The sequence below is a fragment of the Myxocyprinus asiaticus genome, chromosome 26, assembly GCF_019703515.2.
Source record: "Myxocyprinus asiaticus isolate MX2 ecotype Aquarium Trade chromosome 26, UBuf_Myxa_2, whole genome shotgun sequence".
NCBI lineage: Eukaryota > Metazoa > Chordata > Actinopteri > Cypriniformes > Catostomidae > Myxocyprinus > Myxocyprinus asiaticus.
The window spans coordinates 25051544-25071441 of NC_059369.1; the positions used below are offsets into that span (position 1 = coordinate 25051544).

The 19898-nt window shown below is 37.9% G+C and overlaps 1 protein-coding gene across 1 annotated transcript in view; it reads left to right on the forward strand.

The window, feature by feature from the left end:
* Positions 1-3978: 3978 nt before the first annotated feature.
* LOC127417088 (capping protein, Arp2/3 and myosin-I linker protein 2-like) overlaps positions 3979-19898 on the forward strand; it is a 52048-nt gene continuing 36128 nt past the window's right edge. Inside the window, 21 exon segments of the mRNA XM_051656809.1 lie at positions 3979-4017; positions 4117-4176; positions 4649-4719; positions 7198-7273; positions 8803-8891; positions 9243-9337; positions 9459-9545; positions 9862-9983; positions 10109-10174; positions 10531-10607; positions 10717-10821; positions 13508-13577; positions 13659-13740; positions 15866-15962; positions 16450-16504; positions 17353-17525; positions 17647-17715; positions 17801-17898; positions 19091-19182; positions 19354-19371; positions 19373-19483. Of these exon segments, the coding sequence (XP_051512769.1) occupies positions 3979-4017; positions 4117-4176; positions 4649-4719; positions 7198-7273; positions 8803-8891; positions 9243-9337; positions 9459-9545; positions 9862-9983; positions 10109-10174; positions 10531-10607; positions 10717-10821; positions 13508-13577; positions 13659-13740; positions 15866-15962; positions 16450-16504; positions 17353-17525; positions 17647-17715; positions 17801-17898; positions 19091-19182; positions 19354-19371; positions 19373-19483 (1752 nt within the window).

Genomic DNA, 19898 nt, shown 5'->3' on the forward strand with positions numbered 1-19898 from the left:
TCTAAGGCTAGTTGGTTTGCTCTCATTTTTCTCTTAAGTGTGGTACAAAATTTTTCCACAGGGTATGAATCACAGTGATGAACGCTAGTGCAGAGATCTGCTGATGAAATGTACATGTCTCATGCTCTGCAGAGCATCAAGTTCTGCTTGTACAGTCAGCAGTAAGGCCAGATTGTCAAGTTGTGAAATTGTTTATTCATCAGTGAAGGGCTGCATGCTTTTCTCCGTATAATGCATATGCTGGACTGAATAGGCCAAAACCAAAGCAATATTTTCAAGCAGAAAAAGCTGAGGATTAACATTTGAAAGCAAATATTTGAGAGTACAACTGAAAGTATCTACCCTGTTGTTTTGATCTCTTTTTCTACCAGCAGATGGAGCTAGACCCACAAAATACAACATATTTACAGTGTATTCTGTGTTGTTGTCGTTTTCCAGGTGATGTCTCAGTGGAGAGCTCATGTATATCACAGCAAACTTCCAGTGAAGGTGGGAATCACTATAATTAGATTGTGCATCAAATTAGCAGTCAGTATACCTGAGGGGTGACCCCTATAATTTTACAAATTACTATGTTCATTACCTGGCTTTTTTGGAGCTAATATGTGATAACACCGCGTAACAATTTTTTTGTTTGTTTTTTTGTTTTTTTGTTCCTGGGTAGTAAGTGTTATTTCCTAATTGCTTATGCCTCAAAAGTATAGAAATTGGCTATTATTCCCCACAAACTTTGCTTTTGTGACCAGGACAGTTATTTTTAGTACCTATTTTCCAGAACAACCCAGATAGATTCAGTGCTGAGTAAACTTGGAGTAACTTCTAGAACTTTCCAATAATATAAATAGTAGTATAAATACAGGGGCCTTAAGCCCACCATTTCAGTTTATTTCCAGCTGCCTAAGTGGATACACATCTGCATTTTTCTGAGATGGCATCAAGAGGCTGCAGGCATCCGGCAGACGCATTTTGCTATGTCTGTGGCCAATTTATCAAGATAAGAGCGAAAATGTACTCCGTGGAAGCCTCTGCTAAGATGTGTGAGGACTACAAGGCATATTTCGGCATGCCTGTCGGGGATCAAGACAAACCCTGGGCACCTCATTTCACCTGCGAGCACTGCAAAAAACTCTGGAAGGTAAGATGGAAAAATTGTTGCTCAGAATTTTGTGTTATAAAATTTTTTAATTTTTAAAATGGTAAAAGTTTTTAATTTTAAAATGTTTTACAGTTTTCAGTGTTATTGAAAAAATATATCATATATGAAAAATGTTGGGAGAATCTCTTACACATTAGTCATGGGTGAAATAAATGTATTTTTGTAGGATGGTACAGAGGGGAAAAGAGAGCCATGAAGTTCGCTATCCCAAGAATTTTGCGGGAACCCACTGACCACTCAAGCAACTGCTACTTCTGCATGGTGGACCCTTCCAAATGTCAGACTGGCAAGAATGCACCTGCTATCACGTTTCCGGATCTTCCTTCATCCATCACCCCGGTGCCACACTGCCATGAGCTCCCTGTACCCACTCCTCCGGAGAGAGAGCAGCCATCTTTAGAAGAGAGCAGCAAGTCAGAGAGTGAGGAAGATGTTGTAGATCCAGATGACAATTTCAGAGTTGGAGCTGAGGAGAGAAACCCATACTACTCTAACCAAAAAGACCTCAACGACTTGATTAAAGATCTTGGTCTCACCAAGTCCAATGCCGAGCTTTTGATGTCTAGGCTCAAGCAGTGGAAATTGTTGGGTGAAAGTGTGCAAGTTGCAGATCAGAGGAAGCGTCACCAACCTTTTTCCAGCTTCTTCACCCGTCAAGGTGGGCTTTGCTTCTGCCACAATGTGACCAGTTTGTTCGAGGCAATCAGAATTGCCTGTAACCAGAATGTGTGGCACCTCTTCATTGACAGCTCATCCAGGAGCCTCAAAGCTGTGCTGCTCCATAATGGTAACAAGTACCCGTCTCTTCCCCTGGCTCACTCGGTGCACCTCAAAGAGGATTACAACAGCATCAAGACCTTGCTGGACGCCTTGAAGTATGATGAGTACATTTGGGGGCTGATTCGTGAAAGTGATTTACAGTATAATCATAAATCTCGAAAAACTACTAAATCTTTTGTAGTCATTTTTGTATTACTTTAGTATAAATACATGTTAATTTGGATTCATATGTTGTTTTTTTCTGACTTTATGTGAACGAAAAGACACAAATTCGCCCGTTTTCTCATTGGAAATAGGTAAATTTCAAAATATCACTGTCTTGGTCACAAAAGTTTGTGGGGAACAATAGCCATTTTCTATACTTTTGAGGCATAAGCAATTAAGAAATAACACTTACTACCCAGGAACAAAAATTGTGTTACATAATGTAATCAAAGATCAGTGCCTTAATGGGCTACCACATGCACACACTTCAAATGGTTTCTACACTCTCTTACACTGTTTATCGATGCTGCATCATAAATTCAGAAAGGTCACACATGACAGTGGCCCAAAAAGTATTTGGACACTTAAGACACACTCAGAAATGTTTAAACATAACTGCATCAGATAAAAAAAATCTATTAAACCAACTAGACATCACCTTTTAAGCAAAACATTTCACATAAGTAACTTAAAGGGACAGTTTACCCTAAAATGAAAATTATCTCATCATTTACTCACCCTCATGCCATCCCAGATGTGTATGACTTTCTTTCTTCTGCTGAACACAAACAAAGATTTTTAGAAGAATATCTCAGCTCTGTAGGTCTATACAATGCAAATGAATGGGTGCCAAAATTTTGACACTACAAAAAGGACATAAAGGCAGCATAAAAGTAATACATAAGACTCCAGTGTTGTGATGTGATAGGTGTGGTTGAGAAACATCAATATTTAAGTCCTTTTTTGCTAGAAATTCGTCTCCCTGCCCAGTAGGGGGCGATATGCATGAAGATTGTGAATCAATGAAAACACACGAAGAAGCATGTGAAAGTTAAAGTGGAGATTGACTGAGCAGGGAGGAGAACTTATGGTTAAAAAAAGGACTTAAATATTCATACATTTCTCACCCACACCTATCATATTGCTTCTGAAGATATGGATTTAACCACCGGAGTCTTATGGAGTATTTCTATGCTGTCTTATGTGATATTTGGAGCTTCAAAATGTTTGGCACTCATTCGCTTGCATTGTGAGGACCAACAGGGCTGAGACATTTTTCTATTTCAATACAATACGAATGTATTTGGACACTTTCTGGTTATTTGTTTGCAGATGCCACTTGGATTGATATTTTGTATATAATGCAATGAAATTTATGCATTTTAAGTGTGGCTGATGTTTTGATGCCACTGTGTATCAGAAGAGGTTGATATTACATTGTATTTTAAAATACTTATGACACAATGTAATGTAACTTAAGATTTCCAAAATACAAAATAAAAGATTCCATAGTTCCATAACACAAGATTTAACCAAGACATTATATTATAATATATTAGAAATGTTAAACTAATATTATATTAAGAACAGCAATATTAGCAATATTTAGAATATTAATATAATGTTGACACAGTTTAGATAAGATAAAAGGAAATAGAGTCAAAATGCAGCAAATAACCTTGAGCAGTGCATTTACACTGTCGTGAAAATATGCGGCCGATTAAACAAATAGTAGATTGCCAGCAGCATGGTCAGTAGGTCAGGTGCAGTATTAACTCATTGCTGCTCAGTGCTCCTTTGCACTTCACATTTCTTTTGAATAAAATTTGCTTCATATTTCTGCATTAAAAAACATGGTTATGACACTGTTTGCTCAAAAATTGAGAAACTAATTGTACTGCATTCTTAAATCAATTTATTTCTTAATTGGTAAAAAAAAAAAAAAAGGGCTGTTTGCTCCATGCAGATTGGATTCCATGCAGAGTAATGCCATGCAGTAAGATATTGAGAGCGTGTGACTCAATACTAGTTCCTGTGGAAAAAATGTTTGAGTTTCAATGAATAACCCAATCTCCCTGACCCCCACCTTCACTTTGGTTAACTTGTGAATCACTTTAACACTGTTTCCAGTGTTACTTGCTGCATATACATGTTAGAGTGTGTGCAGATTACAAGGGTCCCATCTCTTGCTGCAGGTGGAGAGCTCCTTCAGTTATCTGGAGATCTATGCCATCATCATCGAGAGTATCGAGCAGGTAAGTGCATTAGCAATGATGGCTATCGCATAAAAAGTTGTTTGTTATGATGCAAGGGTGTAACCAAATATTCAAGACTGACAGGGGGACATTCCTAGTATCTTTTATTGAAAAACCCATATTGATCTTCCACTATTCTGAATATGGGCGGATTCATAACCCCTTTAATGTCTGTGGTTGTTACGACCCCGATCGGATGTGTAATTAATGTATAATAAGAAAAGAAGGGAAGGTGAGATCATTTTTCAAATGCAATCTTTAAAAAAAAAAAAAAAAATATATATATATATATATATATATATATATATATATATATATATATAATGTCAAGGGTACATGGAGGCCCAGTATTTTTCTCAAAAGAAAGATCCTCTTCAGCCAGCCAACCAGTTAGTCATTGCTTTTTTTTTTTTTTATGGATAATTGCATCCACTCACCTTGTCTAACATGTTTATGTTTGTGTGTGTGTCAGGTGGTTATTGAGACTGTGGTCACTTATGTCACCGTCTCACTCAAGAAGATCTTCCCTGATTCATCCCCAGGGTGAATGATCCGCATGCCCACATGGAATCTGCATCCGCTGCACCCCATACCACAGAATTAAACAGATTTTATCCCAGACATCAGTGCAGAATTATTCTATCAGAATGAATGATCTCAAGAATGAAAGTGCTGTTAAAGGGGTCATGAAATGCTCTTTTTTATAGTTTCATTATCTTCCCTGAGGTTAGTAAAGGTTTTTTTTCTTCAACAAAACAGTCATAATTTTGTAATATATGATAATTTTCTACCGTCTCTGACAATCTTTCTGAAAAGCTTGATTTTTGCCTCAGCTCCTCCTTTAAACTTCAATGTAAACACTCTCTGTTATGATTGGCTAACAGCGTGCAGTCCCTCAAATTCAGCCATTTTTGAAACTCAATCGGAAGAGAATAAACAAGCACCAAAACATTAGAAATATAAATCTCACGGTTTACACATAACACACATCCAATATTACACTATTCATCTCAAGCACAACTGTTAACACTCACACCCTGTCTACATCGGACGCTATAATCAATGATGCTGTCTGCCATGGAAGTGTCCACTGCGGTGCATCACTCCAAGAGTTGTCCCTCTGCAGAACACTCCAACAGTCCCGTTCCATTTTGTGCTGGCGCTACAACTGCCAACAACACAAAGAAACATTTCAGAAAGTTTGTGTCGACGTGCCCGGTGTGGACAGCCTCGAGCCGTTGCGTTGCATTGCCTCAACGGACGCTCCTGGTGTAGACAGCGTGTCAGCATCATAAACAGTCATTACATTTGAAATATTAATGAATGGAACTGTTAACTTAAGTTTTTATGTGGTCCAGTAGTGTTTTTATTACTGTCCCATATCCTTCAGTGACAATTCCTTGGCAAAGACTCGTTTTATGACTGCTTTAATCACAAGATACATCCTGTTTATCATCCTGCACTGAGGTGAACATAGCCGGAAACAAATCAAAATGGTCAAAGATGTCCGTCTAGGGCATGTTTACATACAACAACAATTAAAAATAGCACTGACAGGGGAAAGAACAGTTTGTTGAGCAGTTTAGGCAACAAAGCAACAGGAGTCACAGCAGCTGATGAAACACATCTTCTCTTCAGAGTTGAAACTTGACACAGCGTCTTTTAAAAGTGTGCCAGAGAGATGACAACAGTCAAAGATGTCTGTGTAGTACATGTTTGTATACAATAATAATTCAAAATAGTCCAGATGGTTCCCCTTTCCTGCTCAGGAGTAGTCTGGCCACAGACAGTAGGCCTTTTGTCCTTCTCTCTGTCTCTGTTTACGAGCCAAGTGAGCACCAGTGGGCGGGGCCATGGGAATGATGATTTTAATATAGCCGTTGATGTTGTTGCTGTAGAGGCCGTCTTGAGTACCCCAAGTGATGTAGGGCTGTCACGGAAGTAGAAAATGGGACATTTTGGCAGCTTGGTTTCAGTAAATGCTTTTATTTAATTAGGGATTCAATTTGGGTTCTGGAATTTACAGTATTTTTTTATAGTAGAATGACCTCTTATATGTCAGATTATCAAGGAAAATTGTATTCCTCATGACATGACCCCTTTAAAGGAACATACACATTCTCTAATCAATCATTCTGAAATGGGTGGATGATCTTTGCAGAATGTCTCTTGTCCATATTTGACTTTTTAATAAACTGCAGTTACTGAAGCCATACAGCCTTTACAACACTGACTCACTTCTTCACTGAAATCAGATTAATGAGCCCACAAATGGAACAAATATGACCTTTAAAATAGTCATTATCTAATACCACAAAGCACCAAAATGTTACCATAACCTGTTAGTTTCCCACTGAGTGGAAAACTAAAGAAAGAATTTATGTTGGTCGATGTGTCCTCATTTTTTCTTCCTCTTCATTTTCTCCCTCCCTCTCCTTTTTTCTTAGGAAGTTACTGAAGAAAATTCCCCCTGATCTACAAGACTGAATGGAGCAGTTGGACCATGTGGTCAGATGATAATGTCATCACTAACAAAATGTCACAACTGTTTAAAATGATCACATCTGGATATTATCTAGATATCCAAGCAAATGTGCAACCTTTTTATTTATTTATTTCTACATCCTCTTTGGTCCTATACAGGAGGCTTCTCGGACACATATGCAGCATTGTATGAATTCAACGAGTTCCCATGTTGTGGGGAAGTTCAATGGGTCTGTGGAATTCACTTGCATTAAACAGAGAATATTCAGGAGTTAAAAACATTATGGCTTTAGCAACTGTTGCTTTTGTTGTGTTCTAGGACATTGACAATATTTACCATGTTCAGAAGTGTCGGGTATTTAACCTCATTGACTTCAGTCATTTGGACACCAGGTAGATGAAACAGCACTTCTGTCATCGATGACTGATTATTTTAAAATCATTTTTATCTTGATGTTTGGGAACATGTTTAGTTTTGTCTCACCATTCCTCACAATTGTAATAATAAAAATCTAATGTGTTAAATGAAATGAACAGTCAGTTGGCTTTAGCAGTCAGTGCTCTGTCCTTTAACCAGTGGTTCACCAAGATATGCAGCAAGGACTTCAAACTGGTATGTATGGATTCTAAGGGGCTATATGAACTTTTTATTCCAGTTTTATTCCATTATTTGTTATTCCTTTAATACCAGATAGTCAGGACAGTTCAGCTGCATTGACATCTCTTATTATTATACCTTTGCCTAACATTTTTAGTGTCATAGTGAGCTGCTAACTTGGAGAAGAGTAGCTAATGTGTTTATATAAGAGTTTACAGGTTGTGATGGGCCCCAAAATACCTTCATAATCGAATGTCTGTAATCTTTAATATTTACATGATTATTGACATCCATATATCATAACTTAATATAGCTGCCTTTTAATCAGGGATCAGACAGATACCTTCTAAGTTGAGAGAAATATTTAAAGGAACATTTCACACAAAAATTAAAATTCTCTCATCATGTACTCACCCTCATACCATCCCAGATGTGATTTACTTTCTTTCTTCTGTAAAACTCAAACGAAGATTTTTAAAATAATATTTCAGATCTGTTGGTCCTCACAATGCAAGTAAATGGTGACTAGAACTTTGAAGACCCAAAAGGCAGCATAAAAGTAATCCATATGACTCCAGTGGTTAAATCCATATCTTCTGAAGCGATATGATAGGTGTGGGTGAGAAACAGATCAACATTTAAGTCCTTTTTTTAACTGTAAATCTACACTTTCACTTTCACATTCTGGTTTTGAAGTGACTTTCACTTTCAAATTCAGCCACCTACTGGTTGGGGCTGGTCAAAGGTGGATTACTTTTATGCTTCCTTTATCTAATTTTTGGACCTCTGAGTTCTGGTCACCATTAACTTGCATTGTTTGGACCAACAGAGCTGGGATATTCTTCTGAAATTTTCAATTGTGTTCTGCAGTAGAAAGGAAGTCATACACATCTGGGATGGCATGAGGGTCAGTAAATGATGAGATCATTTTCATTTTTGGATGAACTATTCCTTTAAGGTATGTGTTTGTTTTGATTGGGATTGTTGCTACAGTATTTTTAGCTTAAAGTTTAGCATGAAATGGTACAGACACGAAGCAAGACTTTTTCCAGCTTGACTTAGCCAGCCATGAAAGACTTCTGGGTTCTCTCCTGTGGAAAGGTCAGATATAGGCCACTTGCCAAATAATAAATAGTTTCTGTTGGCCTGACCATGAGACGTGTCAACAACACAATAAAAACTCTAGCATGACTTAAAAAAAACTCAGTGTAATAGAGTCTACTCATTTAGATGGAGAGAAATAAAATATTAAGGAACTGTAGAACAACAAGCTGTAGATGAAGCCACTTTCTTGGGTCAAGGGCAAACCAGATTTTTTTTTTTTTTTTTTTTATTTTTTTTTTTGCCAGTATCCATGAACTTTGGATGTGATTCTAAATTTTGATAATCTGTGGCTGCTACTACAATTCTTTCACTCTACATATTATTTGTTTCATACTCCACTTTTTCCACTTGGAAGTTCATCTTAATCTTTGTGTATTGTATGTTTGCCTCCAAAACATTTGGAACTGTGTTCTTGATGAGCCTCAACTCTTTATTCTCAGACACCTAATGTGCAGCAGCAGGTCATTTATATGATCAGCAGGTCCTCTGCTCTGGAGGAGGTCATTCTGGAGGCCAGTGGACTCAAAATGTGAGTTTAATCAAGACTCTTGCACGGACATTACAGGAATGTCATTATGAAAGAATTATAATCAAAGATGTTTGTACATTGGAAGTTTGCATCTGTAGTTATTCTATTTGATTATATTATTCCATTCAATGGATTATATTATTCCATTTCGATTCTATTATATACATTTGATTATTTCTTGGGGACTTCTTGGGGAATATTCTATTAGTTAGATCATCATTTGCATTTCGGTGTCCTTAGAATTGCTTGTTTAGCTTATTGTAACATTATTGACAAATTTACACTGTTATTTATTACATTGAAGTTTAGTTTTCCTGTAATGAATGAATTCTCTCGAAATCCTGGTGTAAGGATTTTTTTTGTTAAGATGGCCAGCGCTCTTCGGGACCATTCAGCCTCTGCTCTCCATATCATCAACTTGTCTGTCAGTGCAATAGAGGACAAAGGTGCCAACACAGATATTCTCTCTGATCTGGGATCAGATCTTCGTCTGTGCACATTTAGCTGTGTTATGCTGATGTTATGAATCTGTATTTAGTCATATTCTCTCTGTTTTCCTGTGTGCAGGTGTGGTTGCTCTCAGTCAGAGTTTGGGCAAATTGCCCCGTGGCCTCAGTCAGCTTTTCCTCTCCAAGGTCTCCATGTCCCCGAAAGGTACACATCCCCCAATGCTGTGAAGGGGGTGAAACTCTCTCATCAACAAGGTGTTTGGTGCCAGATGGGCTGGTTTGAGTGTTTCTGTAATGTATACTTATAATGATAGATTTGAAAGCTCAGTGTGGATTGAAATCAGTACATTTCAATCCAGCTAATCTAAGAAACCACATAATACTGGCAGATTTGGGCTTTTTATGAACACTTTTGCTTATTAAGAAATGATCAAGTCATGTGGTGATATTCTGGATGACCAACACTGAAGTCCACTTTTCAACTCATCACTCTTCATCTTTCACCTTTCCTGTTGCTCCAGGCCTAGGGTCTCTGGTTCAGGTTCTTTATCAGAATACATCTCTGTGCAACACCCTGACCCACCTCGACCTGAGGGGAAACATCGGCTGCCTGGGCACAGAAGAGGCTGTAGTGAGTTTGAGGGTGGATTGAAGTGATTGATACAGTACATCCCGATGATATTAGTGTATTATCCATATAAACAATATAAGTGCTTGATGTCTGAATCAATTGTTGCTGGTCTCTCTTTCTTGTATAGCCTTTTTAAGTTCCTGACTGCTCCCAATGCAGTTTCACACCTTGACCTCAGCTTTACAGACTGCCCCTAAGACACAGTGAGTCACAGCAGAAGGTGCCATTTTTGGACTTTTTTTTGGTAGATTACTCAATTTGTAGCATAAAATGAATCAGTGAGTCAAGTGGAAGTTGCTGACATATATAATATTTGTCCAGTTTTTTTGTTAGTTAAACTGAATTAAATTCAATATGAGTCAGGATATCAAATAACATATGAAATGAAATATCAGTATGAACCATATTCTCTAATTCAGAGTATGTTAAGTGAGTTCATAAGAAATTTATCAACGGACCTTAGCACAAAGCAGCTGTGCCGAATCCACCTTTGAGAAGACACTTTGCACCCAATAGACTCAGAATCTAGAGCACCTTTGACATTTCTCTCTCTATCTAGATGTTTGTGTCTCTTTCTGTGGGCTGCTGCACTACTCTGAGCTACCTCAACCTCTCCAGGAACACTTTTTCCCATAAGTGAGTCATCATAGTGATGTTTTATACACATCTACGTACAGAAAAGTGATGAATTATACACATTTGTGTACAGAAGGCATGCACATTCTGATTTTTGTGGCTGTTATAGAAAAGCACAAAAGGTCACCAGCAGTTTGTTGGATTTCTTCAGTAAGAGCACTGCTTTGAAATATGTGGGACTGGCTGGAACTAAACTACCTCCAGAGGCTTTCAGGTATGGGTTATGTGCGTGTACTAGCATTTTAATACAGTAGTAGGAAAAAGCATGTGAATTGCATTCCAAGAGTGCTGATATTTAGTATTACAATACTGGGACGCCTCACTATTTGTATTATTTCACTTGTCTGTGTTTGCAGCTTTCCAAATAGTGGTGAGAATTTTAATTCATTTAGATTTCTTACACTGATTAGTTCAGTGACAATTTCTTTGGATAACATTTTTTCACCAGCAGGTGGCAACAAATGAGCACCTTTTATGTTACGAAGAAGTCACTGAATCGTTGAGTCATTGGCTGTTTCTCAATGTGGGTTCTAACTTTCTCGTGTTCTTACATTCTCGCGGACTTGTTCGACGTCATCATCCACTGTTGAAGTTCAGTTCCAATAGTTAAAAACGCAAGCACAGAGAATGCATAAAATTACCCGGATGTGTACTTGATCAGGCTGAATATCGAGAATGCATCGAATGGTGACTTGTAGGCAAAAACCCATTTGAAGTCTCATAAGTTATAGCAGCTCTACAGTGGTAGACGGAGGACATTTGTTGTGTTTCCCCTCAAGAGTTCCCTCAAGTAATAAATACATGGAGGAAACGATTGTTAAAAGACTTTATTCTTTCAACATGTCACTAGTCCTGCAAACTTCACTGGTGTGATAATGGCAGTTGTTCTGCCACTGGCTACAAATGTGCTGTGATGGTCAGTTGCGCAACAGGAAGATCGCAGCACATCTCAAAGCTCACAATAGTTGCGTTCTCCTGTCCTTCCGAGTTCGTTCTTCCAAGGTAGCTTGGAAAGACTGGTCTTCATAAGAACGCAAGTCCATTCCCTGCTTTCTTTGCATTGAGAAACACCCATTGACTCAACTCTTTGTTAAAACACAGAGGGCGAATTCCAAATGGCATTTTTGTGCCCTTGAAGGGCACTGCAGGAAGGGGATGACACATGAGGGGTCGTTCCAAAATAGTGGATTTTCAGGATTTAAAAAAATATATATATTTTCACGATGGGCCCTTCCACAAGGTTGTTAACGAGGTGTACATTCATACAGTAATGCCATGCTCCCTTCAGAGTACTCACTTAAAGATGTCTGCCCTTCAGTAGGGCATAGGTATGCTTACTTGCGATTGGGATTCGCCCAGTGTTATTCACCACTGAAAAACTATTAAAGTGAATGAGAAAGATTTGTTTCTGTTTGCGTCTGTCTGCACACTTTTCCCAAAAAATATTTTTATGTGAACATGCGCTAGACGGACGTCTTTAACATTTGCGACGAGTCCAGCTGTTTTTTCAGCATTGTGCGCAGGTGCGCCACGTGTTTAGTCTTTTAAAAAAGCATGTCAAGTTTTAAAATCATGTCTCAAGACAACTGTGTTCTGTTATCCACCTTTTTCCTGAACGCAGAAGTGTTCCATGATTCTTAACGGACAGCTGTTTTTAATTTACGGTCTCCACTCACATCTGCGAATGTTCCTAGATTAGCGGATAATGTGATGTTTAGAGTATTACATTTGTACAAAATTTCAAAAAAAGCATGTGGCTCCACAGTGCCGATACTTAAGATATGAGTTTTTTGAAAGTGCTTTACCTGAGTGGGTAGACAACATGAAGTGATGACCTGAGGTTAGTTAACTACTTTGAGGTTTTTTGACACCCAACAACTGCACAAGTTTACCCTGATATTCATTTTTATTCCAACTAATGCTTGAAGCAGTCATGACATAAGGAATCACATTTTCAACATATAAGAGCTCATTGTACTATAAAAACATACTGTACGTTTCAGAACTCAATACTTCCTCCTCACTGCAAAAAGAGCATTTGTTGAAACCAAGCTGCTGAAACGACACGCTATCTACTTCCTCCACATTGTGATGTCACACTGTGGTAGACATTTGCATCTGACCACCTCCACAACAACACATCAACGCCTGCTTTACCTTATCACTTCTGTAGCCCCGTCCATTAGTGGTGAATAGTGAGATGGCAAGTAGAGAGCAGATCAGTCAAGAGCAGAGAGCCAGTAATAACAGTAGGTGTTTACTCTGAAGTCTTAAAGGAGAAGCAGCACCAAAACCGAGCATTTCTGACAGCGGATGGAAAATGATCATGTTTTCAAATATATGACTGTTTTTTGTGTGTGTGCAAAAAACGTAACTAATATAAGTGCACCTCAAGGAACATATTAAAATTATTAAAAAGGCATGTCATGACCCCTTTAAATGGTTAGCTCGTTTTGGTAGTTTTACATTGCTTCTTATTGAGACCAGAAACAGAAAACAGGCCATCAGAATTATCATGGCGCTGTGCAGTGGTTGCTCAGAAAAACTGTGGATATACCTTGTGCTGCGTCTAGCTGTTTTTTTGCAAATGCGTGTTTGGTATGAACAGCCCTTAGGAGAGCAGTGTAGAGAGCGGAGTGCTTGATGCTTTAGATTCCTTTTGAATGAAATTCAACACCATTTTTTGTCAGAAATGTAAATTATTCAACATTATTTACTTGCTTGTTGAACTGTATAAAAGCAATACCACACTCTTAACCATACTTTTGACAGAATAGTGAACTCTGACAGAAATTTAGCAGCTGTTGAGTCCTTATTTCTGATGAGCAGAGTAACTTTGAGTAACTTTGTATTGATTGCTTCTTTGGTCTTCATTAATGGATGATATGAATGATGTTTAGATTGTTGCTACAAGGCCTGGCCACCAACACTCAACTTTCTGACCTGGAGCTCGATATCAGCTGCTGTGAGGTACACACACACATGCACACACACATACAAATGTCAAGGTATTGCATCGTACAAATGTGTGTTTCTTTGTGTTTTGTGTAGCTGAGGTCGGCTGGAGCTCAGGTGATTCAAGAACACATCTTTGAGGCCAAGGCCATCTGCAGTCTAGATCTGTCTGACAATGGTACAGTCTCTTATTTTATTCTCTTTTCTCGCTGCAATTCTCCATCACTTTCATACCTGCCTCTTTCATTCTGTCAGATGTGTTACATTGCTTTCACTCTCACAGAGACCTTGCTCTCTCTTAACCTCTATCTCTCTATCTCACAGCAGTAGTAGAGGGGTTACAGGGTCTCTCCTCACATCAGGTTATAAATAATATTTGACACATGGAGACATGAATTAATCTGACTCTGTGTGTGTGTGTGTTCCTGTCTCTTTGAAAACCTCTTTTCATAAAATAAGAAAGAGGTAAAAGTGGCTGTTATTCCTAAACACCACAAGAACTAATGATAAAGACCCTTTCACACCAAACTCAACGCAACAGAGCGAGACAAATTGCAGACAAAATATCTAAAGGGTTAGTTCACCCAAAAATTAGAATTCTCTCATCATTTACTCATGCCATCCCAGATGTGTATGACTTTCTTTTATCTGCTGAACAAAAATGAAGATTTTTAGAAGAATATCTCAGTTCTGTAGGTCCTCACTATGCAAGTGAATGGGTGCCAACATTTTTAAGCTCCAAAACCCACAAAAGGGCAACATAAAAGTACTCCAGATGACACTGGTGGTTAAATCCATATATTCAGAAGTGATATGATAGGTGTGGGTGAGAAACAGATCAATATTTAAGTCCTTTTTTACTATAAATTCTCCTTCCTGCTCAGTCAATCTCCATTTTCACTTTCACATTCTCCATCTTCTGTTTTTGGTGATTCACATTCTTCGTGCATATCGCCCCCTAATGGACAGGGAGGAGAAATTATGAAAAAATTATTTAAATATTGATCTGTTTCTCACCCACACCTTTTATATTGTGTCTGAGCACATGGATTAAACCACTGGAGTCGTATGGATTACTTTAATGCTCCCTTTATGTGTATTTTGGAGCTTCAAAATGTTGGCACCCGTTCACTTGCATTGTGAGGACCTACAGAGCTTAAATATTCTTCTAAATATCTCAAGAAAGTCATTCACATCTGGGATGCCAGGAGGGTGAGTAAATCATTAGAGAGTTTTCATTTTTGGGTGAACTATCCCTTTTAACATATCCCTAATACAAATTAGGGATACAAATTTGTATGTTGAAATGTTTGACAAACCTTGTGCTGTGTGGTGGGCGGCATTACATGGGGCAAACCTCTCCAATGGTAACACATAACCAGGGGTTCATCCACCTAGAAAATAGTCCCACTTAGTCTCACTTTTGACAACTTTACTGCACAAATATGAAACAGTTTTTAATAAAGTATTGAAGTAAAATCTTGTGAGCTTCAGAAGTCTGCTTTAAAACCCTCTGAAATGCTCTTTCTTACACCAGATGTCTGTTTAATAGAAAATAAAATCCCTTTTTGTTTCCACTGTCTTTCTAAAGCTCAGCTGTCCATAATAGTGTTGCTTTTCACGATGGAAGCTTGTGAAAATGTCGAACCCTTGGAGAAGATGGAATCAGGCCATACTATTTTTATTGCCCAGGAGGAGACGACACAAACATAGGCATTGTTGTGTCTGCTACATGAGGGGAAAAGCTAAACACATCATTCAGAACAGCACATGACCCACTGGACCCGCATTGTACCGCTTCAGGCCTACCACACCTGTCTGAACACATAGACAAATACTCACATACGAGAGAGAGAAGACAGTGTGAAATAAATGAGAGACATTTTAACGATCAAAAGTGACAACATGCATGACAGACTGCACTGTACAAGTACACTATCTTGTGGTCCCTGAAGGCATTTGACACCTACAGTGTAATGTAAAAGTCACTATAATCACTTAGAAAGTAAATTATAACTAATAAACAGCCTTAGACCTTTGGGAAAAAGAAAATATAGAAAACAAGTATAAGGACATATTGAATCAGATTTTGACATCAAGAAATATTTCACCCAAAAATTCTGTCATAATTTATGTCAACACCATTTTGTCCTCATGTTGTTCCAAACCAAGTGGGGGTGAGTAAATAATGACAGAATTTTCATTTTTGGGTGAACTATCCTTTTAAGTTTCGATACAGCTCACAATAAGCGATTTGAGTTTTCTCTCTCTGTCTCTTTTGTATTTCTTCTCTGCTCCCACAGGTTTTGAGAGCAATATGGTTACTCTAATTCTCTCCCTTGGTCGCAGTCAATCTATTCGACACCTCTCAATCGGACGCAACTTCGCCATGAAGTCTAGGTGAGATGGATTGTTTATCCTTTCAGTGCTTTTATTTCCTATAAGCTGAAGTGTGTAATATTTTTCTATTTTATAAAATTGTACTCCTGTTCAGGCTTAATAAGCAGAGACAACTATATATTGTCCACTTGAGGGTTGATTTCCCTCAAAAATTTAAACACTGTAGCTCTGGGGCAGCTTCTCTTTTAAAGCATGCTGGCCTGCCAGACACAGCAACATTTTCTCAACCAATGGGGTGAATGGGGTGGGACTGTTTGTTTGATTGACCAGTGGAAGAGTGTTTGGGAGACCTGTTTCAAATCAATCACGATTTTTACAATTCTTTTTGGTCCTGCAGAAATGACACACTTTAGTTTAAAGAAGTTTTCTATCCTTCTTTTAATCAACCCATCCAGCTCACTATCTTTACCGCATCCCCTCCATCCCTTCTTCTTCCTTCATTTATATTCCTGAGGCATGTTTTAAATGCCTCCTCTCTCTCTCTCAGAGCTCTTACAGATGTACTACAATGCCTTGTACAGCTAATTCATGAGGAGGAGTGTGTGAGTACATCATTTGTAATAATCAGAAACACTACACTGTACGTACACACACACACACACACACACACACACACACACACATACACCCCATTATTTCATTAGAATCATGCCTTAGTCACAGCCAGTCATAGACAGGTTCTCCCAATTAGTAACAGTATTACTTCAAAATAGGATCACTTCCTCCATCCACAAATGATCTGTATATCACAGCTCCCACCTGCAGCCCTCAGCTCTCATAAGAGGAGGAAGAACTGCTGTTTCTGGCCTTCAAAATAACAGTTTGCATCAGCGTGTTTCTATATATGTCTGTAATACAAAAAAAGAGTAACCAAAAAAGAGAGGAAGTCCACAGAGACTCCACATCCCTCCAGCAAGCCTGGAGTTTTAATTACCCACAACCCCTCTCGGTGAAGGCACGCCTGAGCTCAATAATTATACAAGCAACACTCACTCAAAGACAGGACTCATTAAAATAGACTCAACTTGATGTAACTTCATCCACATTAAAAGAGACTTTTTTTTTTTTTTGCTCTCCAAAGGATCAGTGCTGGCCTCTTGCTATCCAAACAGTTAGATAATGTTTTTTTTAATCTTTAGATTTTATTTGGGAATAATTCAAACAGTGAATACAATCATTTTGATAAGATCAAGTTTTAATATTACATTATTATCTAGTTTTAATATTACATACGTTAAATACATTTATAGTTTAAAAATGATACATAATCATTCTATTTAACTGGAAACTTGCATTTCTATCACAGTTTCAAGAACCCTTGTTTTTATATGTAGCAAAGCATATGACATAAAACATTTTTTCCATAATGTCTTTTCCTCTCTGTCTCTAGCCATTGGAGTCTCTCTCTGTGTGCGACTCAAAATTGAAGACTGGCACCACCATCCTCATCAACAGTCTGGGGAGTAACGCCAGTCTGTCTAAGATTGATATCAGTGGCAACTTTATTGGTGACATGGGTGCTAAGATGTTAGCAAAGGCCCTCATGATCAACACCAAGCTAAAGTAATTTTTCCAGACATGGTGACTACAGTTTGTATACAGTATTTGCCCCTGTTCCAAGAAGTAATGAGTATCACAAATTTCTTTATTGTCAAGTGAGGTTTTGCTTTATTTTCTGGTACAGAACACTGGTTTGGGACAGAAACAATGTGACTGCCGGTGGGTTTACTGAGGTAGCCAATGCCTTGGAAAAGTGAGACCACCCCTTTTGCAGATTTTTAAGTGTTTTGTACTTCAATTTTGGAGAATTAAAGTGTGCATTTCATTTCTTCACACAGGAACATGACACTACAGAACATGACGATTCCAATAAGTGATGTTTTACAAGCCTATCGAATCAACCCTGAGAGGACCGAGGCGGCTTTACAGAGAGTAAGTTCTGGATGCCATTACTGTAGAAAACCTGCAGAACCAATAATGAGATACATAACTGATATAATGGCCCCAAATGTATTTATAGACTCTTAAAGAGGTACAGTAGTTCACCCAAAAATGAAAAATTCTCTCATCATGCCATCCCAGATGTGAATGACTTTCCTTCTTTTGCTGAACACAAGCAAAGATTTTTAGAAAAATATCTCAGCTCTTTTGGTCCATTCAATGCAAGCAAATAGTGGCCAGAAAATTGAAGCTCCAAAAAGTACATAAAGGCAGCATAAAATTAATCAATATTAATTGGTTGTGGTTTAATCCATAATCCAGTGGTTTAATCCATATCTTCAGAAGCTATATGATAAGTCCTTTTTACTATAAATTTGCATCCCTGACCCATCCAGTAGGTAGCGATATGCACGAAGAGTGTGAATCGCTAAAAACAAAAGAAGAAGAATGTGAAAATGAAAGTGGAGATTTATAGTAAAAAGGACTTAAATATTGATCTGTTTCTCACCCACTTTGATTATATTGCTTCTGATGACATGGATTTAACCACTGGAGTCATATGGATTAATTTTATGCTGCCTTTATGTGTTTTTTGGCCACCATTAACTTGTATTGTATGGACCTGCATAACTGAGATATTCTTTTAAATTTTTTCATTTGTGTTTAGCAGAAGAAAGAAAATCAAACACATCTGGGATGGCATGAGTCACACTTAAAAATGTTTGAATGTCTTTGCAATAGATACAAAAAGATAAAACCTAATGGCATCAGCAAATATAGGATGCCAAACTTTTTTCTTTATAATTTTTGCAATCACCTTTAACCAACTGGTCTCAAAGTAATTTTTTGTGGATGTATGAAGTCAGTTCTCCACACAGGTGTCCAATCAAGAGTGAACACAGATGTAAATCACATTCACAGTTGACATGTTACACAGTCCACTAATGTGTAACAACCAGAAAGTGTCCAAATACTTTATCATTTGTAACCTTACAACCTTCTTTTTGTGAAATGTCTTGGTTAAAGTGTGTTTGTGGTAAATGTATTTAAAATAAATGTCATTGTCTAAATGTTTTGTAATATAATGCTAATGCATTCGTACATTTCAAGTGTTGCTTAGGTATCCTAATGCCTTTTGGGTACACTGTATACAGCATGTAACTTTATGTGTGTGTATGTAGATTCAGGCTTGTTTACTAAGGAACATCAAAGACGGTGTGATGCGGGTGAGGAAATGTGTCATTTGCAGCATGGAATTAAGGCAACGTGCTCTGAACAGGTTTGACTCACTGTTAATATGCACCACTATGATTATTACTGCCTATTTACTACTGTGATATACTACTGTGCCATATACTCATGGTTCAGATCATAATATATATAAGAATATAAGAGTGTATGGTCTGCATCTAACCCTGCCTCTCCTGTCTCTCTCTTCCTCTGTGCTCAGTTAGTGCAGGATCTCTGCAAAAAAACTAGAGGAAAGTGTGCACACTCTAACCTGCTATAATATACAGGAGGTGCAGTTGGACATCCTGCTTGTAGAGGAAGCACTCCAGCATGCAAAGACAGCAGTTAGTGTATGAACTTAACACATACAGTTGTGGCCAAAAATATTGGCACCCTTGGTAAATATGAGCAAAGAAGGCTGTGAAAATATGTCTTTATCGTTTATCCTTTTGATCTTTCATTCAAAATATTCACAAAAATCTATCCTCTAATGGATATCAAACAATTGCAAACACAACGCAAGTTTTTGTGGAAGGGAGGTTGCACAAAGTATTGAATAAAAGACTGCCAATAATTGTGCCACACATATATTTGACAAAAAATATTTGTTTTGTCAAATATATGTGTGGTACAATTATTGGCAGTCTTTTATTCAATACTTTGTGCAACCTCCCTTTACCAAGATAACAGCTCTTGAGTCTTCTCTTATAGTGCCTAGTGAGGTTGAAGAACACCTGGCAAGGGATCTGAGACCATTCTTCCATA